The following is a 23,331-nucleotide window of genomic DNA, read 5'->3' as shown; positions in this document are numbered from 1 at the left end:
TTTCTTAGTGTCAACTGGCATTTGGTTATCAAGCAAGCTTTGTAGTTGATTTACTGTGCAAGAAGGGGTAACTCTTGTCTGTTCTGTTTCAGGAAAAGAGGCACTGAGATGAAGCAATGAGTTCCAACAGTTCTCCTTTATTGCAACACCAACAGAACAGATTTTAAAATCGTGTGGCCCCCTTTTATAGCCCCCCTGCACAATACCTTGCTGGCCAATCATTGCAAAGGCTGGGAGCAGCCTTTCTTGTCCCGGGCATCCACATGGTCTGCCCGGGCCAATCGCTGCAGCCTGTGCCTGCTGGCCCAGGACATAACACCCCTCCCCCCTTGGCTAAAATAATAAGGCACACTTATTATTTTAAATACTCCAACACTCCATTACATTGCTTACGTTGCATNAGCTTGGATTCAGCAGGGTGGATGCCCTGAGCATCAATGCGGAATCCTAGAAACTCCGTGGAGGTAACCCCGATCTTGCACTTGTCTTGCTTAAGCTTCAGCCCCGCTTGGCGGAAACGTAGCAAAACGGCTCTCAGCCTTTCGGCTAAATTGTCAGCTGAGTCCCCAGCGATGAGGACATCGTCAAAGTACGGGCAAATGCCAGGGATATTTTGGAGCGTTCGCTCCATTACACTCTGGAAGATGCCAGGGGCCACGTTTACTCCAAATTGCAATCTTTTTACCTTGAATGCCCCCCTGTGAGTCACTATAGTTTGGGCCTCGGCCGTTTCCTCATCAACTGGCAATTGTTGATAGGCCTGAGCCAGGTCAAGCTTAGCAAAGATCTGGGCCCCCTTGAGGGAGGCTAGAATGTGACTGACCACTGGTACTGGGAACGAATGCTGCTGCAGCGCTTTGTTAAGCGTGCACTTGTAGTCCGCACAGATTCGAACTTCACCATTGGCCTTCAGTGGCGTAACTATGGGCGTTTCCCATGGACTACTGTCCACAGGCTCTAAGATACCCTGCTGAATCAGTTTATCCAGCTCTGCATCTATTTTACCCTTTAAGGCAAAGGGCACCCTGCGTGGCTTGATTGTAATGGGGACTATGGCTGGGTCTAGCCTCAGAGAAATAGGAGGGCCTTTGTAGGAGCCAAGTTCTGGACTAAACACATCTGCAAACTCCTTGCAGACCCCAGCCAGGCCTGTTGTTTGCACGCTGTGTATTCCAGTCACCTGAATTCCCAGGGCCTCAAACCAGTCGAGTCCAATGAGACTCGTATGGTCTCCCCCAACCACAACTACATCCAGTAGCCCCTCAAAATTCCTACGCTGCACCTTGAGTGTGGCCTCCCCCCTCACGTTGACTCTGGAATTTTGGAAATCTGTGAGGATGAGGTTTGACGGCCTGAGTTTTACCCGTAGGCCGCTTCTGCTGCAGACCTTGTTAAAGGTGTCTAGGGTGATGATCGATAGAGCAGACCCAGTGTCCAGCTCCATCGACAAGGGGACCCCTTGCAACTTCACATCGATGTGAAGCTTCTTCCTAAGTGGCCTGTGGACCCCCGTTCTAAAAACGCTCCTACGTGATGCGCAGAAGCCCACCCTGTTCTGGCTGGGGACCCTGGTACCTTTCTGAGGCAATTCTTCTGGGTAACGTTCCTTCTGGCGACACAAACAGATGAAGGCAATGTGGCCTTGCCTCCCACAGGCCCTGCAGATGGCGGACCGAAAACGGCAGTCCGCGCGGCGATGGCAGCCTCCACACCCGATGCACTGAGGGGATGATGCTGGCTGGGCCTTCCCTCTGTGAGGCCTTCTCCCTGGAGTCTGATGCAGCCGGTCCACTTCCAATTCTGGATCCTGTTCGGATTCTTCGTGAGCAACCTCTTGATGGACAGTGGCTGGAACTTGAGGGGGCTTGGAGAGCTGCAAGGCCTTCACAGCTCCGCCTGCTGCTTCTTCGGCTGAAACTTCCCTCAGGGCATCTTGGAACGTGAGGCCTTCCTTCGCGAAGAGCTTCTGCTGCAACTCCCGGCTTCGCAGGCCACAGACCAGCCGGTCCCTCAGTCTCTCCTCCAAGTCTTTGAATTTGCAGGGCCTAGCTGCTTGTCGCAAGGCCGCAACAAACTCTGCTGCAGACTCACCAGGCCTCTGGTCCCTCTGCTCGAACGTGTGTCGCCAGGCAATCACTGAGAGCTTGGGTTCAAAATGCTCTCGAAGCATCCTCTTCAAGTCTGTGTAGGTGATTGATACCAGTGGTGCTGGGGTGACCAGATTCTCCGCAATCTCAAAGGTCTCTTGCCCACACACACACAGCAGCGTGGCAGCTTTGAGGTCATCTTCACGAATTTGATTCACCCGGAGGTAGTCCTCTACCCGGGCCACATACGAGCTCCAGCGTTCTGAGTGAGCTGTGTCAAATTCTGCAAGCCGGCCTATCTTTGCCATCGTTTCAGCCCAGGAACTTCGTCCACGCCTCCTGCTGCAAAGATTGAGAAGGGGCCCCCTTTTCTGCGCTCACCTCCAGCGTCTCAGTGTATTGGAAACGTGATTAAAATACCAACAAAATTGGATTGGTAAGAAAAAGAGTTTATTCTGCAGAAAATAGAAAAGCGGTTTGCAAAGCGCGGTGGATCCTGGTGAGAGACTTCAACAGGAAGTTCTAAACCCAGAGACCACACCAAAATATTCAAACTCACATCATTATATACACTCCTATCGCGACGCCCCCATCCCTTCCCCTTGGTCCCATTTGAGAGGACTTCCGGTGGCACAATCTGTCCGATCCGCCTAGCCAGAATACATCATCCCTCCCCCTCAGTTACATTGTTCAGAACTTCTCTCTGCCATCCTTTTGTCTTGTTAAGTGTGTCTTCTAGCCAAGCCTCCTGGAATCTAGTGCCTACCTGCACGGCTTGGCTAATCCTTCTATTGTTAATCAATTGTGACCGTTTTATTTTTAAACTTCTTCCTTTCTCACAAGTGCTGGCAGGCTGGGTCAATCTCCAGGAGCCACACTTCTCCAAGCTGCAAGCCCCCCTGTGGTGAGTCAGCTTGGCTTCTTAATCTGTTTGCCTTGCAGGTATCCCATTCTCGTCGCCAATGTTCTGTTTCAGGAAAAGAGGCATTGAGACGAAGCAACGAGTTCCAACAGTTCTCCTTTATTGCAACACCAACAGAACAGATTTTAAAATGGTGCGGCCCCCTTTTATAGCCCCCCTGCACAATACCTTGCTGGCCAATCATTGCAAAGGCTGGGAGCAGCCTTTCTTGTCCCGGGCATCCACATGGTCTGCCCGGGCCAATCGCTGCAGCCTGTGCCTGCTGGCCCAGGACATAACATTGTCCAACCAACTTTCGTCTTTTATTTTTCTTTGTTGTGTTAACTATAAAAAGGAATGTAAGATGGATTGTGAGGTTCTCCCTTTTCATAGGGAGATCCCACTTTATTAGGGTACCCTAATAAACTGCTTTTAAATGATCTTCCGACTCAGTTGTTTATTGGGAAGATAAACTGAGGCAGAACCTAGGGCCAGATGTGGCTATCACTCCCCTCATCCTGCCCTGCCTGGACCCCACAGTGCTTGGGCTTCTTCCACCACATACCCATACCCATCCCACACTGACCTTTTGACAATCCCTGGACCTCATGTTGGGGCAGGGGGACAAGATGGCAGCCATGGAGCAGACGGCTCCATTTTGCTGCCTTAATGCAGTTTGCAAGGGCTGCAGAAGCTTTCTGCAGCTTTCAGAACTTTTCTGTAGCGTTCAATAGTTCTTCACAGCACCGTGCAGACTTTGTTAAGGTAGCAAAATGGAGCAATTTGTCACCGGGTCCCATGGTAGCGACCCAGAAGCGGCTGCCATTTTGCCCCGCCCACTTTTTCTTCTCTTTCATTACCGGTAGTATTTTCCTCTTCCACATTCTACTATGATGCTGCTAGTTGCCCAATTTAAAGCTTGGTCAGGAGCTGTGGTTTCCTTTTGTTTTTAGGTGGTTTTTTTTTTTGTTTTACCTATAGCTGCATATATTATATTTTAACAATGAGATGTTGAGTTCAGTTTCTCAGAACACTGTGCCACTGGAGTGCCCTCCTAGGTAAATTGATGCCAACCATAACTAATATCGATAAGTTCACAACAGGGTAAGATCTCATGGCATTTCCTAATATAAAGCAAATCATGGTTTATTCATTGACTTATTTGGCATTGCCCCAAAGAAAAAACATATTATGATGACCGTAGCAGATGATTCCAACCTTCGCCACATCCAACCCTATATATCTCAAGAGAGTAATTTTTTCAGTTAAGAGATTAAGCTCTCAGTTGACTGTACATGTGGTGGTCACCCTGTGTCTAGGGCTTGAGAGCCAATTATTGACCTATAATTTCCTTTCCCATCTCATGCTGCCCCACCCCCCACCCCCAACCTGACCCATTTTACCATCTGACTTCAACTCGGTTTCACTATCAGGGCATTCATATTCTTCTTCATCTGGTGGGAAGAAAAGGAAGAAACAGTTATGCACAATTCTTGGACTAGCTTTCTCTGACTGACATAAGGCATGGCTTCTCAGAACTCAAGTCACGTCCCCCTCGATAGTCTCAAGCAACTTGCAGGGGGACGCCCATCACGCTTGCACATAGCAGGGAGCAAAGCCACAAGTGGGAGAGCTGTCCGAAACATCTGTCAATCACAAATACTTTTATTATTTGTGTAGTTGTGATGGTATTTGGTTCCCTTCATGGGAAGGAGTCACACTAATTGATTCACTAAATAATATAGTGGCTCATGATTGGTTGAGAATGCTCTTTTTAAGGCACTGGCCTCCTACATTAAGAATGGACTGCATGGTACTACAGGTAGTCCTTGACTTATGACCACAATAGGGACTGGAAAGTTTATTGTTAAGTGTGCAGTTGTTAAGCAAGTCATCATGTGATCGCATCTGATTTTTACAAGCTTTTTTGCTTCTTGGTTTACACCACTTTGAACTAAAGTAAGAAAAACTTACTTTAAATGTTAAATGCTCTTTCACATTAAAGAACCATTCCCTATGAGTGTTTCTTAACCTCGGCAACTTTAAAATGTGTGGATTTCAACTCCTAGAGTTCCCCAGCTGGCATTCAATTCTGGGAGTTGAAGTCCAGCCATCTTAAAGTTGCCAAGGTTGAGAAACACTGTTCTATATGATTAAAAAATAGCTTATCTGGTAGCAAGCAGGCATGGAAGCTCGTGAAAAGTTGTATTTTAAAATGAAACAAATATAAAGTCTCTTTTCCTTGTTAGTTTGGCACATTGATTAGTCAACTGTAGAAGTTACTGTAAATCACTCACAATGAAATAACTCTTTGTCTAATCATGCAAAAAGAGGAAGAGTTAAACTTATTTCCTTCCTCTACCCTCATCTGTGTTGCTTGTATCAAAACGTTGCCTAGCTGAACCAGTTTGTTGCACAAAGCATGCTATTAACACTACTGGTGGCACAATGCATGAAGTTATTCCGTGCAACTACCAGATTTACTATTGTTGTTAGTGATTATAAGGGTTTTTTTTAACCTTGTGAAGATGCAGAACTTGGAAGAGGAGAAGGAGACAGAGAAGGAGGAGGAGGAGGAGGAGGAGGAGGAGGAGGAGGAGGATCCACAAAATGGCCAGCTTAATTTTTTTTATGGGTCATCATGAGCATAATGTGGTCTGGTATTTTTTTTTTCTTTTTTGCCATTAGTCTCTCATAGAACTCCATCAAGTTCTTGAAGAACCCTATGATTCTGAGGAATACAGTGTCAAACATTCTCTGAGAAATTCACACCAACATTTCTGAGGTTATCAGAGTCGACCAAGTCTTGTTGTATGTTGTTATGAATGGCAAAGGCAGGTGCCCCATGTTGAAAGGCGGAGGGCCTCTTCAGTCTTTAAACAGCTTTACCCATTTCCTGTGCTGATTTTTTTTCTTTTTGCATCCTGCCTTCATTTAAGAAAGCCTTACTAGTCACAGGTGACTATGACTGCAATGTTGCTTTACAATAACAGGAAAAGGTATTGTAGGAACATTTAGAACATGTCTAAACATCATAAATTACAGACGTGTTCATTACAGACCCTTGTTCATGCAGTAAGAGTGATGAAGCCATCTTGATGGATTGGGCTGTTAAAAACTGTATCCTTGTTAACCTCACCTCTGAAAGAATTTACTTTTTCAGAACTCTTGAGCTGGAGATTCCTCTCCTGTGCTTTGCATCATTGGCTTCACACCCTCAGAAATTAAACCAAAATTAAACCACTAGCAACTCAAAGCCAATTTGCAACAGTGGCGAGCATCTGTAGCTCGGGTGTAGGATGCAATCAGTTCTACGTGGGACAAACATCACGTCAATTAAAAACCAGGATCCACGAACACCGGCTGGCAGTCAAACGCCACGATCCCAAATCTTTAATCTCTACCCACACTGACACCAAACAGCATCAGTTCGATTGGAGTGACACAAAAAACATTGGCCATGCTACCAGCTGCCATGCTCGTGAGTTCATCGAAGCCTGGCACTTCACAAGCAATTCCATCAACAGACATATTGACCTACAACCAGCCTACAAACCCCTCGGAATCCAAATCAACCACACAGCCAACCAGAGGCAGCACTGACCCTCAACCGACCCATGCAAGCCCCTCCTCTCCCATCAGCAGTTCACCTCCCAAGTGACCCTGACCTGATGTAACTTCCCCAAGACCCATCACAAGACTCACTGATGACTCACACCTGACCCATCACAAGATCCATCACAGACCCTCACTTCACATACCCACACCTGAACCCCATATAAACAGAAGAACACTGATATCCCCTAAAATCAGTGGTGGGATTCAGCTGGTTCACACCGGTTCGGTCGAACTGGTAGCTAATTTTTGGTTGACTTCAGCAAACTGGCTGAAGCCCTAGCCCTTTTTTGCAAGGCCCAGAACAGACTGCCGGAAGTGCATGCATGCCACTTCTGGAAATCCGTTCTGAGCCGCGGAGGCCTCCCAGCCCCAGAACAGCCCACCGGAAGTGCATGGGCGCCACTTCTGGAAGTCCCAGAATGGACTTCCAGAAGTGGTGTCCACGCAGAGAACTGGTTGTTCAGGGATTTGAATCCCACCCTGCCTAAACTTCACTGAAGATGTTACTTAGCCTGGTAACGAAACGTTCAGAAACCAACCCACAAGCTCGGAGAATGAACCTTCACCCTCATCAAAGTCAAATTTTTAAAAGCAATTCAAAGGATGTAGATAAAGACTGATGTCTCTCAGGGTGCAAAGAGAAAATATCTGCTGCAAACTCCACGTAGGTGTAAGGAAGGGCAACTGGCCAGTAAATGCTCAGCTCCACCCAGTCACCCTGACCCCATCCCAAATCAAGGGATTACAGGATCATAAAAAAAGAGAGAGTGTAAGTGTGATGTTTAGAATGGTACCTTACCTGATCATATAATATTATTTGCTATTACTGTACCATTACTCCAGTCATAATCAGTCTTTGCTCTTTACACCATTTTTATTATTGGCACTTCCCCTATTACAAATTGCACACACAGTACCTAACCCTATGCCAGTGATGGCGAACCTTTTAGAGTCCGAGTGCCCAAACTGCAACCCAAAACCCACTTATTTATCGCCAGGTGCCAGGTAGGCATGGCACCTGGCACCTGGTGGGTGGGTGTGGCTGTGGTGGTAATGGCAGATTGGGTGGGTGTGGCCAAGGTGGGCGTGATTACCTCGATGTTGCTCATGGGGAGGGACGTCTGTGGGGGCCGGGCAGGGTTGGAGGAGATCCAGGGGGTCTCTGGCAGGTGGGGCGGTGGGCAGGAGGCTCGTCCTGCGGGGTAAGGCAAGGTGAGGCAGGGCGGGGGTGCCATTGTCACAGGGCAAGGCGAGGCAGGGGCGGGGGCAGCTGCTGCCTGACACCATCGGCCCCCGCACACAGAGGCCAGTGAGTGCATGGGTGCTGGGATGCATCCAGCCATGTGGGACCTCAGCGAGTTAGCGGGTGGCTGGTTGAAGAGGGACGGTTGCCATCTCCGGGGCATGGCGTGCGTGCCCAAAGAGAGGGCTCTGAGTGCCGCCTCTGGCACCCGTGCCATAGGTTCGCCACCACTGCCCTATGCCCTGCCTATCTGTACTTACCTTCCATCTTGAGGGTATTGGGCAAGATTTTTCCTTTCTGCAGTAACCTTTGACCACGTTGTACACCCACATCTGGCCGCACATTTTCATAAGCATCAACTTGCTCTGTGACTTAAGAGACAAGAAGCACATGGCATCAAATTATCTCTTCTGAAGGAGGATATCTTAAAGCCAAATAAAGATACAAGATGCATAATCAATTGAGCGTGCACCTTCTTGTGCCATTAAGAAAATTGTAGTCTTTCAAGATGCTACAAGACTTGGCATTTGCTTCACACTATATTAATTCTATATTAAAAATTTCTGTTTTTGTCTATGAGAATATTCCAGAAATTATACAAAGGCATTACCCTTATTACATTACCCTCACAAAGAAAAGGAGGTCAACCTATTACCCAAAGCACTTGAGGACAAGACAAGAAGTAATGAGTGGAAGATCATTAAAGAGAGAAGCAAGGAGAATTTTCCGGACAGTGGGAACAATTAATCAATGGAATGGCTTGCCTCCAGAAGTTGTGGGTGCTCCCTCATTGGAGATTTTTAAGAAGAGATTGGGCAGCCATTTATGTCCAAGGTCCCTTCCAACCCTATTATTCTATGTCATCATCTCCTGAAGAATAAACACTGCTGCTGCAAGGCTGCCTCATTCATTATGTCGCTTCCAAACCCAGCAGCAGCAGTCAAATGCTGTCATATTATGATTATGATTATTATTCTGTTACTTTCCATGTACACTGGGAGCTTCTGTACTGGAGACAAATTCCACACTTAGCCAAATAAAGCTATTCTATTCTATTCTATTCTATTCTATTCTAGTCTAGTCTAGTCTAGTCTAGTCTAGTCTAGTCTAGTCTAGTCTATATGTCTGCATGACATATGATGGCAGAAATGTATACTAGATTAAAGAATTGCTGGCTGCACTTCCAGTCTCTCTCTATTCTAACTCAGCATGAAGAACAGGGGTTGTGTCTGCACATGAAGCAAAGAGGGAGGAAAGAGGCAAGGTGGAGGGGGCACCTCTTTGGGGTTAGTACTTGGCAGTTGAAAACCCACAAGTTGCTGCTGTCAGTTCTCTGACTGCATGGAGTGACAGCTTCATGGGATTTGAGAAGTGGCAGGAAAGGGGCCATTCTCTTAGGTAACAGGGGAACTAGGTGGAACAGAACAATTCTCCCAGCAACCAGGACTCACTTCCTGCCGTAGAGGGCCTGCTTAAAAGCTACTTCTCCCTGCTTTCCTTCCTTCAAGGAAAAGGAAGCAGTGAAAGCAGCTGTGCACTCAGGAGTCTGCGGTTAAGACTACCCCCAGCTTCAACATCAAAGACCTGGGCAGCTTGACCGCAAGGTTGCCTCAGTTTCAAATTTTCAATATGACATCAAGAAAACTACATCAATGTTTGGAAAAACATATTGTGTGCATACATGCATGTGCTCACAAACACACACATACAAGAATACAAAGATGATGGGTGGGTCTGGCATTTCATCCTGCTCCGTTCAGCACAATTTCCTTCTGAACCTACCTTTGGTGGTATCTAAAGAGTTCTTCTCAAAATGTCATTTTTTTATCACCAATAAATAGAGCGGGCATGTTTAAGAGAGACATTGTTTGGTGCAATAGAGAGCTCTTTCCTACTTCATCTTGCAACCTTTCCCCATAATTGGGTGTTTCAAGTTTCTTATGAGTTTAGCATTGTTCCGGAATAGGAAAACTTCTTTCACAATAAACAACCTTCTACAACAACACTAATTCAGAATAATGCTAAACTTATGCCCCAAAGCGTTTTGTGTGCCACACAACATACTTGTGTGAAACTAGAGCACATTTGCTACACGTCAAATCTTCCCTTCTCTTCAACTCCAACCCAAGCCCATGTTAGGGAGATTATTTTCCTAGTGTAGATAATGCTTGGCTGGAGCCAGAAGATCTGCCAATTACTTTCCTTAATTTGTCCTGCATTAAATCTGTAAGGACAACATCAGTGTTTTGCCACATTCCTAAAGCAACTTTCACAGCATATCTTTATGCCAATTCAAGTAGTGGGAAAATGTGCATTAGCATATTCATGAGGAAGAATTTTATGAATGGAGAAAGGTCCTAATTAACTCACCATCATCATTTCCTGGGCATACCATAATCCTATTGGAGATAGATCTTTTGTTCCGTTTGGCATAAAAATATCTTCTGGAAATGAGAGACACATAAAATATGAATGACATCAAGATCTGAGTTGAACACAAGTTGCTTTGTCGGTGCACAGAGGTGACGGTAATGTTCTCTTTTGGACATCAAATGCTCCACAGTGTGAGCCTTTTGGGGAGGACAATTGTGGTTATCACTCATAAGCTTCAAATAGTCCACTAGAATACTATATCTGATAACAATTATCACTTGGGCCATTAGGGGAGGGTTAGGGTCAGGGAAAATATCTGGGATCCTTATTGGGTCCCTATATGCACCATGGAGTTGAGAAATGCATAGTATCAACCTAGAAATCTCTCTCCTCTCCCCAGACTCATTAAAACCATTTAATTCAGAACCTAAAAGTATCTTACAGTATTAATGAGATTTATAAAATTAAGGAATCTCCAATAAACATAGACTAATTTTAGTAAATGGGCTAGACATGTAATCAAAGAAGAACTATTTCTAGCAACTGTTCCCTCAGAAAATTGGAGGGCACCAGATTTGGGAAAGATTGATCTGGGGCAAAGACCCATCTCTTATTCTGGGTTGAAGATCAGACTTGACCCTGAGTACTGTGCTTGTAGCATGACTTTCCAAGAAAGAGGAGATGAACATGCCAAGGACTGAATTTAATCTAATTTAAATTGAGGGCCTTAATTTAATTTAATTGACATACAGCTTATCTAGGCACGTATTTAATCATTTCCTTCTTCTGCCATGCTAAAAATTCTAATCTGCTAAACACTTTTGATTTTTTTCTGCATGCCAAATTTTCAGGAGCCAGATACTGCACAGCTTAAGCATTTATGCTTTAGGATTTCAAGTCTACAAAACATCTGGAATTTCACCACCAGATGCTCACTCTTTGCCTCTAAAGTTAATATAAAGTTATTCCTTCATTTATCTTATCTATTCCCTCCTGTTACGCCTTTGCCAGGCCTATCTTGTAGAGGCCACAAGTTTCTCTTATACATTGTTCTCCAAATTTGGTGCACAATTCCCACTACTTTCTTGCACTCTGTATTCATAAGTACTTGCCTCCCGTTATGACTCATCAACTTCTTTTGTTGTCTGCGAGCTCGGTTGACTGAAAGAAGAAAGGTGGACAGAGAGCATTTCATATAATGGATTTTCTTCACTGCAGCAATTTTGGCACACTAGTGTGGTGTTTCTCAACCTCAGTAACTATAAGATGTGTGGACTTCAACTACAGAATTCCTCAACCAGCAACATCTTAAAGTTGCTGAGGTTGAGAAACAAGGCACTAGTGTGTCAAAGAGGGAAAAAATTACCTGAAGATTTCATATTCCAGGAAAAATAAATTGGGCGGCTGCATGCAACATTCAGGGAAAGAGTCAAAAGTAGATCAAAACTATCTCTTCATCCATTTATTCTCCATTAATTCTCTTTCTCAAACACAAATATATGAACACACATATATATTATAACTTGATAAAGTTTGCCCTGAAAAAGGGACCCATCCTACACTATATTGAGTCACATAAATGCAATTCACTTCTACTTTAGGACATAAAATTGGCTAAGGGGCGCTAAGCTTTTATGCCTCCTCTTCTGTGGTCCTGCCTTCCCCACTGTCTATAATTTGCACTAATAACAAAAAAAGAGATAAATAATGCAGACTGGATTATTTCCAATGGTTCATGAGACCCCCTTTGTTACTTGCTATTCTTACTGACCAACCTGCAACTCTTAAGGAATAACTATAAATCCACTCAGAAGAAACTATCAATAGTTCCTGGCAGATAAATAATAAACTGGGAGGGGTCAATTCATTTGGGAGAGGAACAGTAAAAACAGAGCTAGAAGGGGAAGTATGTGCTCTTAGTAAAAAGCAAGTGGAGGTTTAATACTCCTTCCTCCTCCTATTTTCCCCACAACAACAAGCCTGCAAGGTGGGTTAGGCTAAAAGAGAGTAATTGGCCCAAAGTCACCCAGATGGCTTTTATGCCCAAGGCATGAAATTCACAGTTTTCCCATTTCTGGACTGGTGCTTGAACCACGAGACCAAACTAGCTCTATGACAAGATGGGATGGTTGTCACAAATAAAGAAACCCTCAGAGCTTATAATGCCTCCAAAGTTAATATGATGTTATTCCTTCATTTATTTTATTCAGCCTAAAATATCATCATTTACTGAGGTCTCTCAGAAGTCTGCAACAAAACATCAAAATTAGAGCTCAGGATATTAAAAACATTTAAAACAACAGTCAAAAAGGCCTATCGGGAACCTCAACTTACCAGAGATTTATTCCCAAATAATGAATGGGACTATGGAGAAGAGTCAAGCTAGGTTCCTGTGAAGCATTGCAAAGGGGTTAATCTCAAATAATCTCAACCAAGGAGGACTCATAGACATAGAGCATTCTCTCAAGCCATGTAAACTTTAAAAGTAATACAGGTAGTCCTTGACTTACAACCATTGATTCAGCAACTGTTTGAAGTTACAATGGCACTTTAAAAAAAGTGACTTATGGCCTGTTCTAGCTTTTATGATCACTGCAGTATCCCTAAGGTCATGGTAACTAGCATAATGTCAACCTGCAGCTCAAGTATCCAAATAAAAGTCCAGAATTTGCATTGATTGTAGTGAGATCATGTGATCACCAGTTGCAATCTTCCCAGCCTGCTTCTGACAAGCAAAATCAAGCCCTATCCAACAAAATGAGTTTCAATGTGGAGAAAAGCAAAGTTTTACATTTAGGCAGGAAAAAACAAAGATACAAGTACAGATTGGTCGAGACCTGGCTTAAAAACAGTAACTGTGAGAGGGACCTTGGAGTCCTAGTGGACAATCACTTGACCATGAGTGAGCAGTGTGCAGCAGCAGCCAAAAAAGTTTATACAATCCTGTACAAGCCTACAATCCTGGGTTGTATAAACAGAGGCATAGAATCAAGATCACATGAGGTATTAGTACCGCTTTATAAACTCTAGTAAGACCACACCTGAATACTGCAGCCACTTTTGGTCACCATATCACAAAAAAGATGTCGAGAGTTTGGAAAAAAATCAGAGAAGAGATACTAAGATGATCAAAGGCCTGGAGACTAAGATATACGAAGAACGGCTGCAGGACTTGGGTTTGGCTAGTCTAAAGAAAAGAAGAAATAGGGGAGACGTGATAGCAGTGTTCCAGTATTTGAGGGGCTGCCACCAAGAAGAGGGGGTCACGTTATTCTCCAAAGCACCAGAGGGCAGGACAAGAAACAATGGTTGGAAACTGATCAAAGAGAGAAGCAACCTGGAATTAAGGAAAAACTTCCTGACAGTGAGGACAATTAACCAGTGGAGCAACTTGCCTCCAGAAATTGTGGGCGCTCCATCACTGGAGATGTTTAAGAAGAGGCGCTAGACAGTCACTTGTCTGAGATGGTATAGGTCAGTGGTGGCGAACCTATGGCACACGTACCAGAGGCGGCACTCAGAGCCCTCTCTGTGGGCACCCGCACCGTTGCCCCAGCCCCACCTCCCCCTGCGGCCCCGTCCTCCCCAGCAGCCCCCCCGGAGGACAGTCGCCCCCGAGCGCGGCCCGCACGGAGTAGCACAGCCAAAGACATGGCAGCTGGGCAGCGGGGACAAGACTCCGCCATCACGCCCTGTTGCGCGCAGTTGATGCTGCGGGGCGCTGGCGGAGGGGGGGCTGCCATGGCACTGCTGGGCCACCTGGGTGATCTGCCGTGGGCCATGGAGGTGATGGGTGGCCCTGTGGGCGGGCAGGGCACAGGGGTGGAGTGGGGCAGGTGGGGGGTGGAGTGGGGGGCGGGGCAGGGCCGGGTTGTGGGCACTCAGTCTCTAAAAGGTTTGCCATCACTGGTATAGGTCCTCCTGCTTGAGCAAGGGGCTGGACTAGAAGGCCTCCAAGGTCCCTTCCAGCTCTATTCTATTCTATTCTATTCTATTCTATTCTATTCTATTCTATTCTATTCTATTCTATTCTATTCTATTCTATTCTATTCTATTCATGGGGGAAGCTGGATTTACTTAATAACCTTGTGATCCATTGAATAATTACAGCAATTCGCTTAACGTTGTGTCAAAAAAGGCTGTAAAATTGGGATTGACTTAATAACTGCTTTGCTTAAAAATGAAAAATCTGGTTCCAGTTGTGGTCGTAAATCAAGGACTAGCTATATCCAAATGGGAAGAAATATTGTCACTATCTATATTGAAGGGATTAGATTTTATTAACCTATTAGATTTAACCCATCGGAGATAGCAAAATTTTGTTTTTAGTTGCGAAGTCATGTCCGACCCATCGCGACCCCATGGACAATGTTCCTCCAGGTCTTTCTGTCCTCTACCATCTTCTGGAGTCCATTTAAGCTCACGCCTACTGCTTCAGTGACTCTATCCAGCCTCCTCATTCTCTGTCGTCCCCTTCTTCTATTGCCCTCAATCTTTCCCAGCATCAGGCTCTTCTCCAGTGAGTCCTTCCTTCTCATTAGGTGGCCAAAGTACTTGAGTTTCAACTTCTGGATCTGGCCTTCTAAAGAGCAGTCAGGGTTGATCTCCTCTAGCAAAATAACTTACAGGAAATATTTAACCATACATTTCTCTCATTAATCTTCTGAATGTAAAGATACATACCTTGCCGGAGCGTTAGAAAACAAAAAACAGAGCCAAGGCAAACAATCATATATCCCAGCGCTACAGACCAAATCATCCAGTACCGAACAACTTTTAATGGGATGCAAGGGAAGGAAGAAAAAGATATGATTAGGCCTTATTAAGCTTCAATTCAAAGATATTTCTAAAGCAAGAAGCAAGGTTTTTTCTACAGATAATGCACATATGTAGTAAATAATAAATCAATAATATTAACATTAAATAAAAACTGCAACAAATAAATTCAAATATATATGCTTGACGATAAATCAATTTGTATTCCCTCCATTTGAAAGAAAAGAAGATGTGTCTTCTAAGACAGCGCCTGCTATGCCATTTCTAGTTTTTAATAAGCACTTGTATTAAATATAACGGTACTTTTAAAAAAAAATCAAATACTGGTTGAATCTGTTGCCCATCACAATTTTTAGCCTGTTTCCATATTACACTTGCACAGTGTACATAAACATTAGGCACTGAGCATTTTGAATGTTAATTTTTCAAACTAAGTCTCCTGTCTTCAGGACTGGACGTTAGGCTTAAAGGCTATTATCAATTTTTCAGCTCCTGATGAAACAGTCGATGCTAGTGAAAAGTCCAAGCATAGAATACTGGTTCCAGCTACAGTGTCATTCATAGCTTGTTACCTGTCTGCACAATAAGGCAACAAAAGTACATATGGTGCTAATTGGAAAATGTGACTAGATTACTGTATATAGCAATGTTTCTCAACCTTGGCAACCTTGGGTGGACTTCAACTCCCAGAATTCCCTAGGTTGAGAAACACTGGTATATGGTGTAAGGAAAATGACATTGGCAGAGATTTGCAGAAACCATTTCCTATGCAAAAAAGTTGAAGCATTTTTAAAGTCCAAAACGAGATAACATTTGGAACCTGCTCAGGCAGATACCTTCCTAATTCACTCAAGGGGGTGGGGGAAATAAAAAGAGCATTGCAAGATTCTCAATAAAAGTAATATTAGCCTTCCTGTAGAGTTGATGTCCCACTCTGGTCTATGGACTGCCACTTGAAGATCTTTTTTATCATGTAGATTACCCATAACCCTCTGTTTAAATGTAGATCAGCAGTTCTATCATATGCAGGGCCCCCTGAGGACCCTAGGATATTTCAAGAGGGCCAGTAGTGAAAAATATGTCATTGGGAACCACAACATCTGCTGAGCGGCCACAGATAATATATGCAAAGAATATTACGTTGCACAGAAAACACGCACATACTGTCCTATGTCTGTGTCCGGTAATGGGAAAAGGGTGAGGGATGGATGGTAGCACCACAGGAGAAAAACAAGGTTGGAAGAGGGCCACTGTTTTTTTTTTTTAAAAAGATTGAGAAACACAGATCTACAGTAGATCATAGTTTCTATAAATAGATATTATTGGGTTATAATATGAATTTTTCAAAAGCAAAGTTATCATTTTTTGAAATTGGAAATACAGATAGTCCTCAACTTACAACCACAATTGAGCCCAAAATTTCCTTTGTTATGTGAGACATTTATTAAGTGAGTTTTGCCCCATTTTACGACCTTTCTTGCCTTAGTTGTTAAGTGAATCACTGCAGTTGATAAGCGGTTGTTAAGCGAATCTGGCTTCCCGATTGACTTTGCTTGTCAGAAGGTCACAAAAGGTCATGATCACATAGCCCCGGGACACAGCAGCGGTCATAAATATGAAGCAGTTGCTGAGCATCTGAATTTTCATCACATGAACCTGGGGATGCTGCAAAGGTCGTAATTGTGAAAAACGGTCATAAGTCACTTTTTTCAGTGCTGTTGTAAAACTTTGAATGGTCACTAAACAAACTGTTGTGAGTTGAGGACTACCTGTAATAGGTTTGGATTTTATAAACCCGTTGGCATTTCTGAGTTTATAATAACTTATATCCAATCACAGCTTTCCCTTCCCACCCATTAACTTAGAGCCGCACCTGTCTTTGCTATCACCTCTAGATGAAAATGGCATGTCTGGTTTTTCCAGTGGCAGGAATAGTTCCCAGCATCTTCAAGAGTTACTCTTGGAAGGATCAAAGAAACAAGACTAGCATTCATATCCAGTGAGTAGAGAATGGAACGCCGTATTGTCATATTAATCAGAACTATATTTTGATCTGGTGAATCATGCTGAATCCAGAGCAGTGTTCCCTCTGTCCAGTTTCTGTGCACCGGGGCATCACAAGAAAAATATTTGGGGTCCATTGCTGAATGAGGCAAGTCTTCCTGGTGCTCTGCAGAAGAAAAGTTAGTAATAATAAGTTGAACTGAAGCACAATTTTTACATTAATTTCACTTATGAAATTTGAAGTCGTTTTAAAGCCTAGGTGCATTTTGGCTACACTTCAGACAGCTCAGAAATTTAAAGATTAATGATTCTGTTTTAAAGAAGCTTTAATTTTCAATTTAAAAAAATGAACTTAAAATATTTGTAAGATTCATTCCATGATAGTTCTATATGTCCCAGGTCATCTTCATGTTACAGACACACTTGCCAAGTCTTAGGAGTATTTTATTTTGGCTACAAAAATGTGGAGCACATTCCAGATGTTTGCAGTCTGAGGTATGACAGAGTATTTCCCCATTTAAAAATAATGCCAATTCCACTCACAAATTTGCTATTCAATTCCTGCCCATTGCTTATCACTCTTTAGTAATTAAAGGAATTATCTTCCATCTTCTAACCTTCCATTCATGTGTTTGATTATGACTCCCATCAATATATGTTACAGATAGTGGAAAGTATAGCCCAACACAACTAAAGGATTTTGGTTGAAAAAAAAACAACCATCATCTAGATCAGGGGTCTTCAAACTTGGCCCTTTTATGACTTGTGGACTTCAACTCCCAGAATTCCTCAGCCAGGTTGGAATAGGCACATACAAACCCCTTAAAAAGAAATTATCCCTTAAAGTAAGATTGCAGGGAGTTCCATTGTCGATGGAACTAGACACGGGGCCTGCCCTATCCATAATTTCCCTCAACACATTTCACAAAATCTGCAGCAGCAGTGGCCAGCGAGCTTCGCTAAGGCCTTCTAATGTAATCCTTACTGATTTTTAAAATTCCAAGGTGTGCGTTAAGGGGGAGGCCACCCTTAAGGTACAGTATAAGAATTTTGAAGGCCCCTTAGACGTGCTGGTTGTGGGGGGTGAGCGCACGAGTCTAATTGGACTTGATTGGTTTGAGGCATTAGGAATCCAAGTAACAGGGCTGCACAAGTTGCAAACAGAGACCCTTGCAGATGTCTGCAAGGAGTTTGCAGATGTGTTCAGTTCTGAGCTAGGATCCTACAAGGGACCTCCAGTTTCACTAAAGCTTGACTCAGCTGTACAGCCCATAAGGGTTAAACCTAGGAGAGTACCATTTGCTCTTAAGGGCAAGATTGATGCTGAACTGGACAAGTTGCAAGGCATATTAGAGCCTGTAGATTCCAGCCCGTGGGAAACCCCCTTTAAAGGCAAATGGGGACATTCGTATTTGTGCAGACTACAAGTGCACACTAAACAAGGCCCTACAGCAACATGCTTATCCTGTGCCTGTGGTGAGCCACATTTTGGCTTCTCTCAAAGAGGGCAAGATTTTTGCCAAGCTTGACCTGGCTCAAGCATATCAACAGTTGCCTGTTGATGATGCAGCAGCAGAGGCTCAAACTATTGTTACCCACAGAGGGGCTTTCAAGGTGAAAAGGTTGCAGTTTGGGGTGAATGTAGCCCCTGGCATTTTTCAAAGTGTAATGGAAAACACCCTGAGGGGTATTCCTGGTGTGTGTCCTTATTTTGATGACGTTCTCATCGCAGGGGACTCTGCTCAAACGCTGGCAGAGAGGTTAAGGGCTGTTTTGCTTCGTTTCCAAAGAGCAGGCCTTAAGTTAAAACAGGACAAATGCAAGATTGATGTACATTCCACTGATTTCCTGGGGTTCAGGATAGATGCTCAGGGTATACACCCGTCTGACGCTAAGCTCAAAGCTATTCAGCAGGCTCCAAGCCCTAAGTCTAAGGGTGAATTACAAGCCTTTTTGGGTTTACTAAACTTCTATCATGCTTTTCTACCTCATAAAGCTGCTATCGCTGAATCTTTACACAGACTTTTAGATAAAAATGCCTGTTGGCGTTGGACCAAAGTCCATGAAGCCAGTTTCAATGAGGTTAAGGCCTTGCTTACATCCAATGCGGTGCTAGCCCATTTTAATGAGCAGTTGCCAGTGTGTCTGGCTTGTGATGCTTCCCCCTATGGTGTGGGTGCTGTGCTTAGCCATCTGACGGCTGATGGGACTCAGGTCCCTGTGACATATTATTCTAGGACATTGTCTGCTGCTGAGCATAACTATGCTCAAATTGATAGGGAGGCTTTGGCTATTGTGGCTGGAATTAAAAAATTCCATGATTTCATCTATGGCCGCCATTTTACGGTCTTTACTGACCACAAGCCTTTGCTGGGGTTATTCACTACGTCCAAACAAACCCCACACATCCTGTCCCCTCGCATGCTACGATGGTCCATTTTTTTGTCAGCTTATGACTATTCACTAGTTCACAAACCTGGCAGAGAAATGGGTCATGCTGATGGCTTAAGTAGGCTGCCATTGCCTTCTGTGGAGCCTGATCCTACCCCTGCTGTGCACATATTGTCCATTCAGGAATTGCCAGAGTGTCCCCTTAATGCTAGGGATGTGGCTGCTGAAACTGCCACTGATCACACGCTTAAACGCGTGCTGACATGGGTGCTGTCAGGTTGGCCTGACAGATGCCCAGAGAAGGACTTTCAATGTTTTTGGGTCAAGAGGCACGAGTTGTCCACTTTCAATGGCTGCCTCCTCTGGGGCTCTAGAGTTGTGATTCCGGCCTCATTGAGGTCGAGAATCTTAGTTTCCTTACATGAGGGTCACCCTGGGATTGTCACGATGAAAGCGCTTGCGCGCAGCCATTTGTGGTGGCCTGGCATTGATAGGGCCATTGAGGCCCAGGTACACGGGTGTCATGCGTGTCAGCAGTCCAGGCCAGAAATGCCCCAGGCTCCTGTGCATAGGTGGGAGGAAACACACACTCCATGGTCTAGAATACATATAGATTCAGGGGCAATTCTTCCTGGTTATTGTAGATAGCCATTCCAAATGGCTGGAGGTTGTGCCTGTGTCATCCACCACTACTGCCAAGACCATCCAGGTATTGAGAAACATTTTTGCTGCCCATGGTCTGCCAGATGTGTTGGTGTCGGATAATGGTCCTCAATTTACTTCTACTGAGTTTCAGGGGTTTCTACAAGCCAACATGATTCGCCACGCTACTTCGGCTCCATTCCACCCTTCTACCAACGGTCTGGCTGAAGGAATGGTCCGCGTCGCCAAGGACGCTCTCAAGAAACTGACTTATGGCAACTGGCATCACAGGTTGGCTGACTTCCTTCTAGCCCATCATACTACTCCAGACATGTCCAAAGTCCGGCCCGCGGGCCATTTGCGGCCCGCGTTCCGGTTTAATACGGCCCTCTAACAGCCCTCCCTGCTCTATGTAAATGCGGCCCTCCCATGGCCCTCCGGCAAGTCCCATGAGAGAGAGAGAGAGAGAGAGAGAGAGAGAGAGACAGACAGAGGCACTTGCACTTGCACTTCTGTCTCTCTCTCTCTCTCTCTCATGGGACTTGCCCCCTCGCAGGGCTCCTCATTGGCCCTGCGCCCGGGTGCCCCGCCCCCTGGGAGAAGGGCAGCCAGGAAGTCCCTTTCCCGGGCTGGCCCCGTCCCAGGCGCACGTGGCTGGGGAGCCATGCGGGGAAGCCCCAAGATCCCCGCTGGGAGTGGCCTGCCCGAGCCTCCGCTGAGCGGGCCAGCCTTCCCACAAACCGCGGCCCCGAGAGCAGCCCCTCCGATGCCCAGCCGGCGCCAAGCAGCAGCAGAGCCGGAGACAGAGGGTCAGTGCCGGGGGGAGGGAGGGGGCTCTGAGTTCATGGAGCACTGCCGCGAAGCGGCTGCGGGGCAGGTGGTGCGCCCCCCCCGGCTTACTTGTTCCAGTCTCGGCTGGGGCATCGCTTCCTGGGNCAGAGGAGGAAGGCTCTGAACATGAAGGAGAGGAGATGGCCAGGCCTCCCTCTCCAGGCCCTTCCCCTCTGGTGCGGCCTTCGGTGCCTTCCGACGGAGAGGAGTTTGGCCAGGAGCCCGGTGTTTCTGGGATTGGCCAGGAGCCCGGTGCTTCTGGGATTGGCCAGGAGCCCGGTGCTTCTGGGATTGGCCAGGAGCCCGGTGCTTCTGGGATTGGCCAGGAGCCAGGTGCTTCTGGGATCAGCCAGGAGCCAGGTGTATCGGACTCCGAAGAGGATACGTCTTGGCTGGATCCACGCCAGCGTCGGAAGGACAAGCGTGCGCAGCAGCGGACATGCCGTGCCAGATAGTTCAGCTGAGTCCCTGGGCCACACCCCACTGGCTATATAAGCAAGGGGTGTGGCGTGTGAAACTTTTGTGACGGACAATTTTTGCTGGATATTCTGTTGCAAGCACTCTGGCAAGTTATCTTGGATTTATCTCTGTTTGCTGTGCATTATCAGTAAAGGCTTGGCAGGCAGCTACGAAGTTGCTGCCAAGAAATTCATTTGTCTTTGACTGTGCCGAGCAGTTTTTCAGGCCTCGGCTGACTGGTTGGGGGGTGTGGGTCGGACGGGGGACAGAACATCTTGTCCGTCACCCAGACAGAACCATCATTAACCCACGATGGACCAACAGCAGCAGCAGCAGATTCAACAGCTGATGGATGCTAATCAGCTGTTGCAACAGCAAGTAGGCCAGTTAACGGCTCAACTTGCTTTGGCTAATGCTCCTGCTGCTCCTCCCCCCCCTCCCCCTCCTCCTCCTCCCCCTCGCTCAAGATGCCCTGTGAAGGTGCCAGACAGTTTTTCTGGGCAGACGGAGCAGTTCCCGGCCTTCCTGGGACAATGCCAACTATTTATGGCAATGAGGCCGGAGGATTTTCTGGATGATCGGGCTCGGGTGGCGTTTGTGATCAGCTACCTTTCGGGCTCTGCCGCCCGATGGGCCACGCCCTTGCTGTTGCAAAACAGTCCATTGCTCCTCGATTACCAGGGCTTTCTGCAACACCTGCGCGTTATGTATGAAGAACCCCTTCGCGTGCAGACGGCAGCAAGGCGCATTAAGGACCTCCGCCAAGGGAAGCGCGCCTTGCAGGAATATATTGCGGAGTTCCGCCTTCTCGGCCAGGACTCAGCCTGGAATGAGGCGGCGTTGATGGATGCCTTCCAGGACGGCCTCTCCGATGACCTGCAGGATGAGTTGGTTCGACTGGAGGTGCCCCCGACCCNAGTTCTGCTACAGGCTCCGGTGGATGGTGGCACTCTTTTTCCCTGCGCTTATTACTCCCGGAAACTCAATCCTTCCGAGCGCAACTACACCATCTGGGAAAAAGAGTTGCTGGCTATCAAGGCCGCGTTCGAGGCTTGGCGGCATCACCTTGAGGGGGCCCGATACCAGGTGGAGGTGCGGACGGACCATCGGAACTTAAAGCACCTCACTACGGCCAGGAAGTTGAACCAGCGGCAGATCCGGTGGTCGTTGTTTTTCGCCCGGTTCAACTTCCACGTCACCTATATTCCGAGCGGCCTCAATCAGAGGGCGGACGCGCTATCCCGCAAGCCGGAATACTTCTGCCCCAAGGACCCCCTTCCCCCTCGGACGGTGCTGCCTGCAGAGGCCTTGGCCGCGGTCCAGGAACCGGCGGACCTGCGGGCTCAGGTGCGGGAAGCGCAGCACCGTGATGACTGGTCGCAGCAGCGGAGAGTGGAAGTTGGCCCAGCATCCCCATGGACCTTGGAGGACGGCTTGCTGAAGCACCGGGGCCGACTGTACGTGCCTACAAGCCGGCTCCGAGCCCTCGTCCTGAGCCAGTGCCATGACAATCCCGCGGCGGGGCACTTCGGGTTCTTCAAGACCTTGAACATGGTGACGCGGACTTTTTGGTGGCCTAGGGTACGGCATGACACGCACGTTTACGTGACATCCTGTGTGACGTGCCGACAGGCCAAATCCGCGTCCGGCCCACCTCCTGGACTCCTCCAACCGCTGCCGACACCGGAGAGACCGTGGGGTGCCATCTCCATGGATTTCCTGACGGATCTCCCACTGTCCGCCACGTTCACAACCGTCCTCATGGTGGTGGACATGCTCACGAAGATGGCCCATTTCATCCCGTGTTGCGGACTGCCATCCGCCCGCACCACGGCCCGTCTGTTCCTGCAGCACATCTTTCGCCTCCATGGCCTGCCGGACAGGGTAGTGTCGGACCGCGGGGCCCAGTTCACGGCCCGGTTCTGGAAAAGCCTGATGGCCGCGCTGGAGGTGCAGGTGTGCCTATCGTCGGCGCACCATCCGGAGACTGACGGGGGCACGGAGAA

The 23,331-nt window shown here is 46.5% G+C and overlaps 1 protein-coding gene across 1 annotated transcript in view; it reads right to left on the bottom strand.

Moving 5' to 3' along the window:
- LOC114922890 overlaps positions 1-23,100 on the bottom strand; it is a 41,243-nt gene extending 18,143 nt beyond the window's left edge. Inside the window, exons 1-3 of the mRNA XM_029285063.1 lie at positions 23,061-23,100; positions 8,110-8,214; positions 4,392-4,442 (exon numbers count right to left, since the gene is read on the bottom strand). Of these exons, the coding sequence (XP_029140896.1) occupies positions 4,392-4,442; positions 8,110-8,214; positions 23,061-23,100 (196 nt within the window). The remainder of the gene's footprint in view (positions 1-4,391; positions 4,443-8,109; positions 8,215-23,060) is intronic.
- Between the last annotated feature and the right edge of the window lie 231 nt (positions 23,101-23,331).

This window comes from Protobothrops mucrosquamatus, unplaced genomic scaffold, assembly GCF_001527695.2.
Source record: "Protobothrops mucrosquamatus isolate PMUCROS unplaced genomic scaffold, P.Mucros_1.0 scaffold1236, whole genome shotgun sequence".
Classification (NCBI taxonomy): Eukaryota; Metazoa; Chordata; class Lepidosauria; order Squamata; family Viperidae; genus Protobothrops; species Protobothrops mucrosquamatus.
Note: the sequence above shows the minus strand (reverse complement) of the source record. Positions and strands in the feature narration are given on the sequence as shown.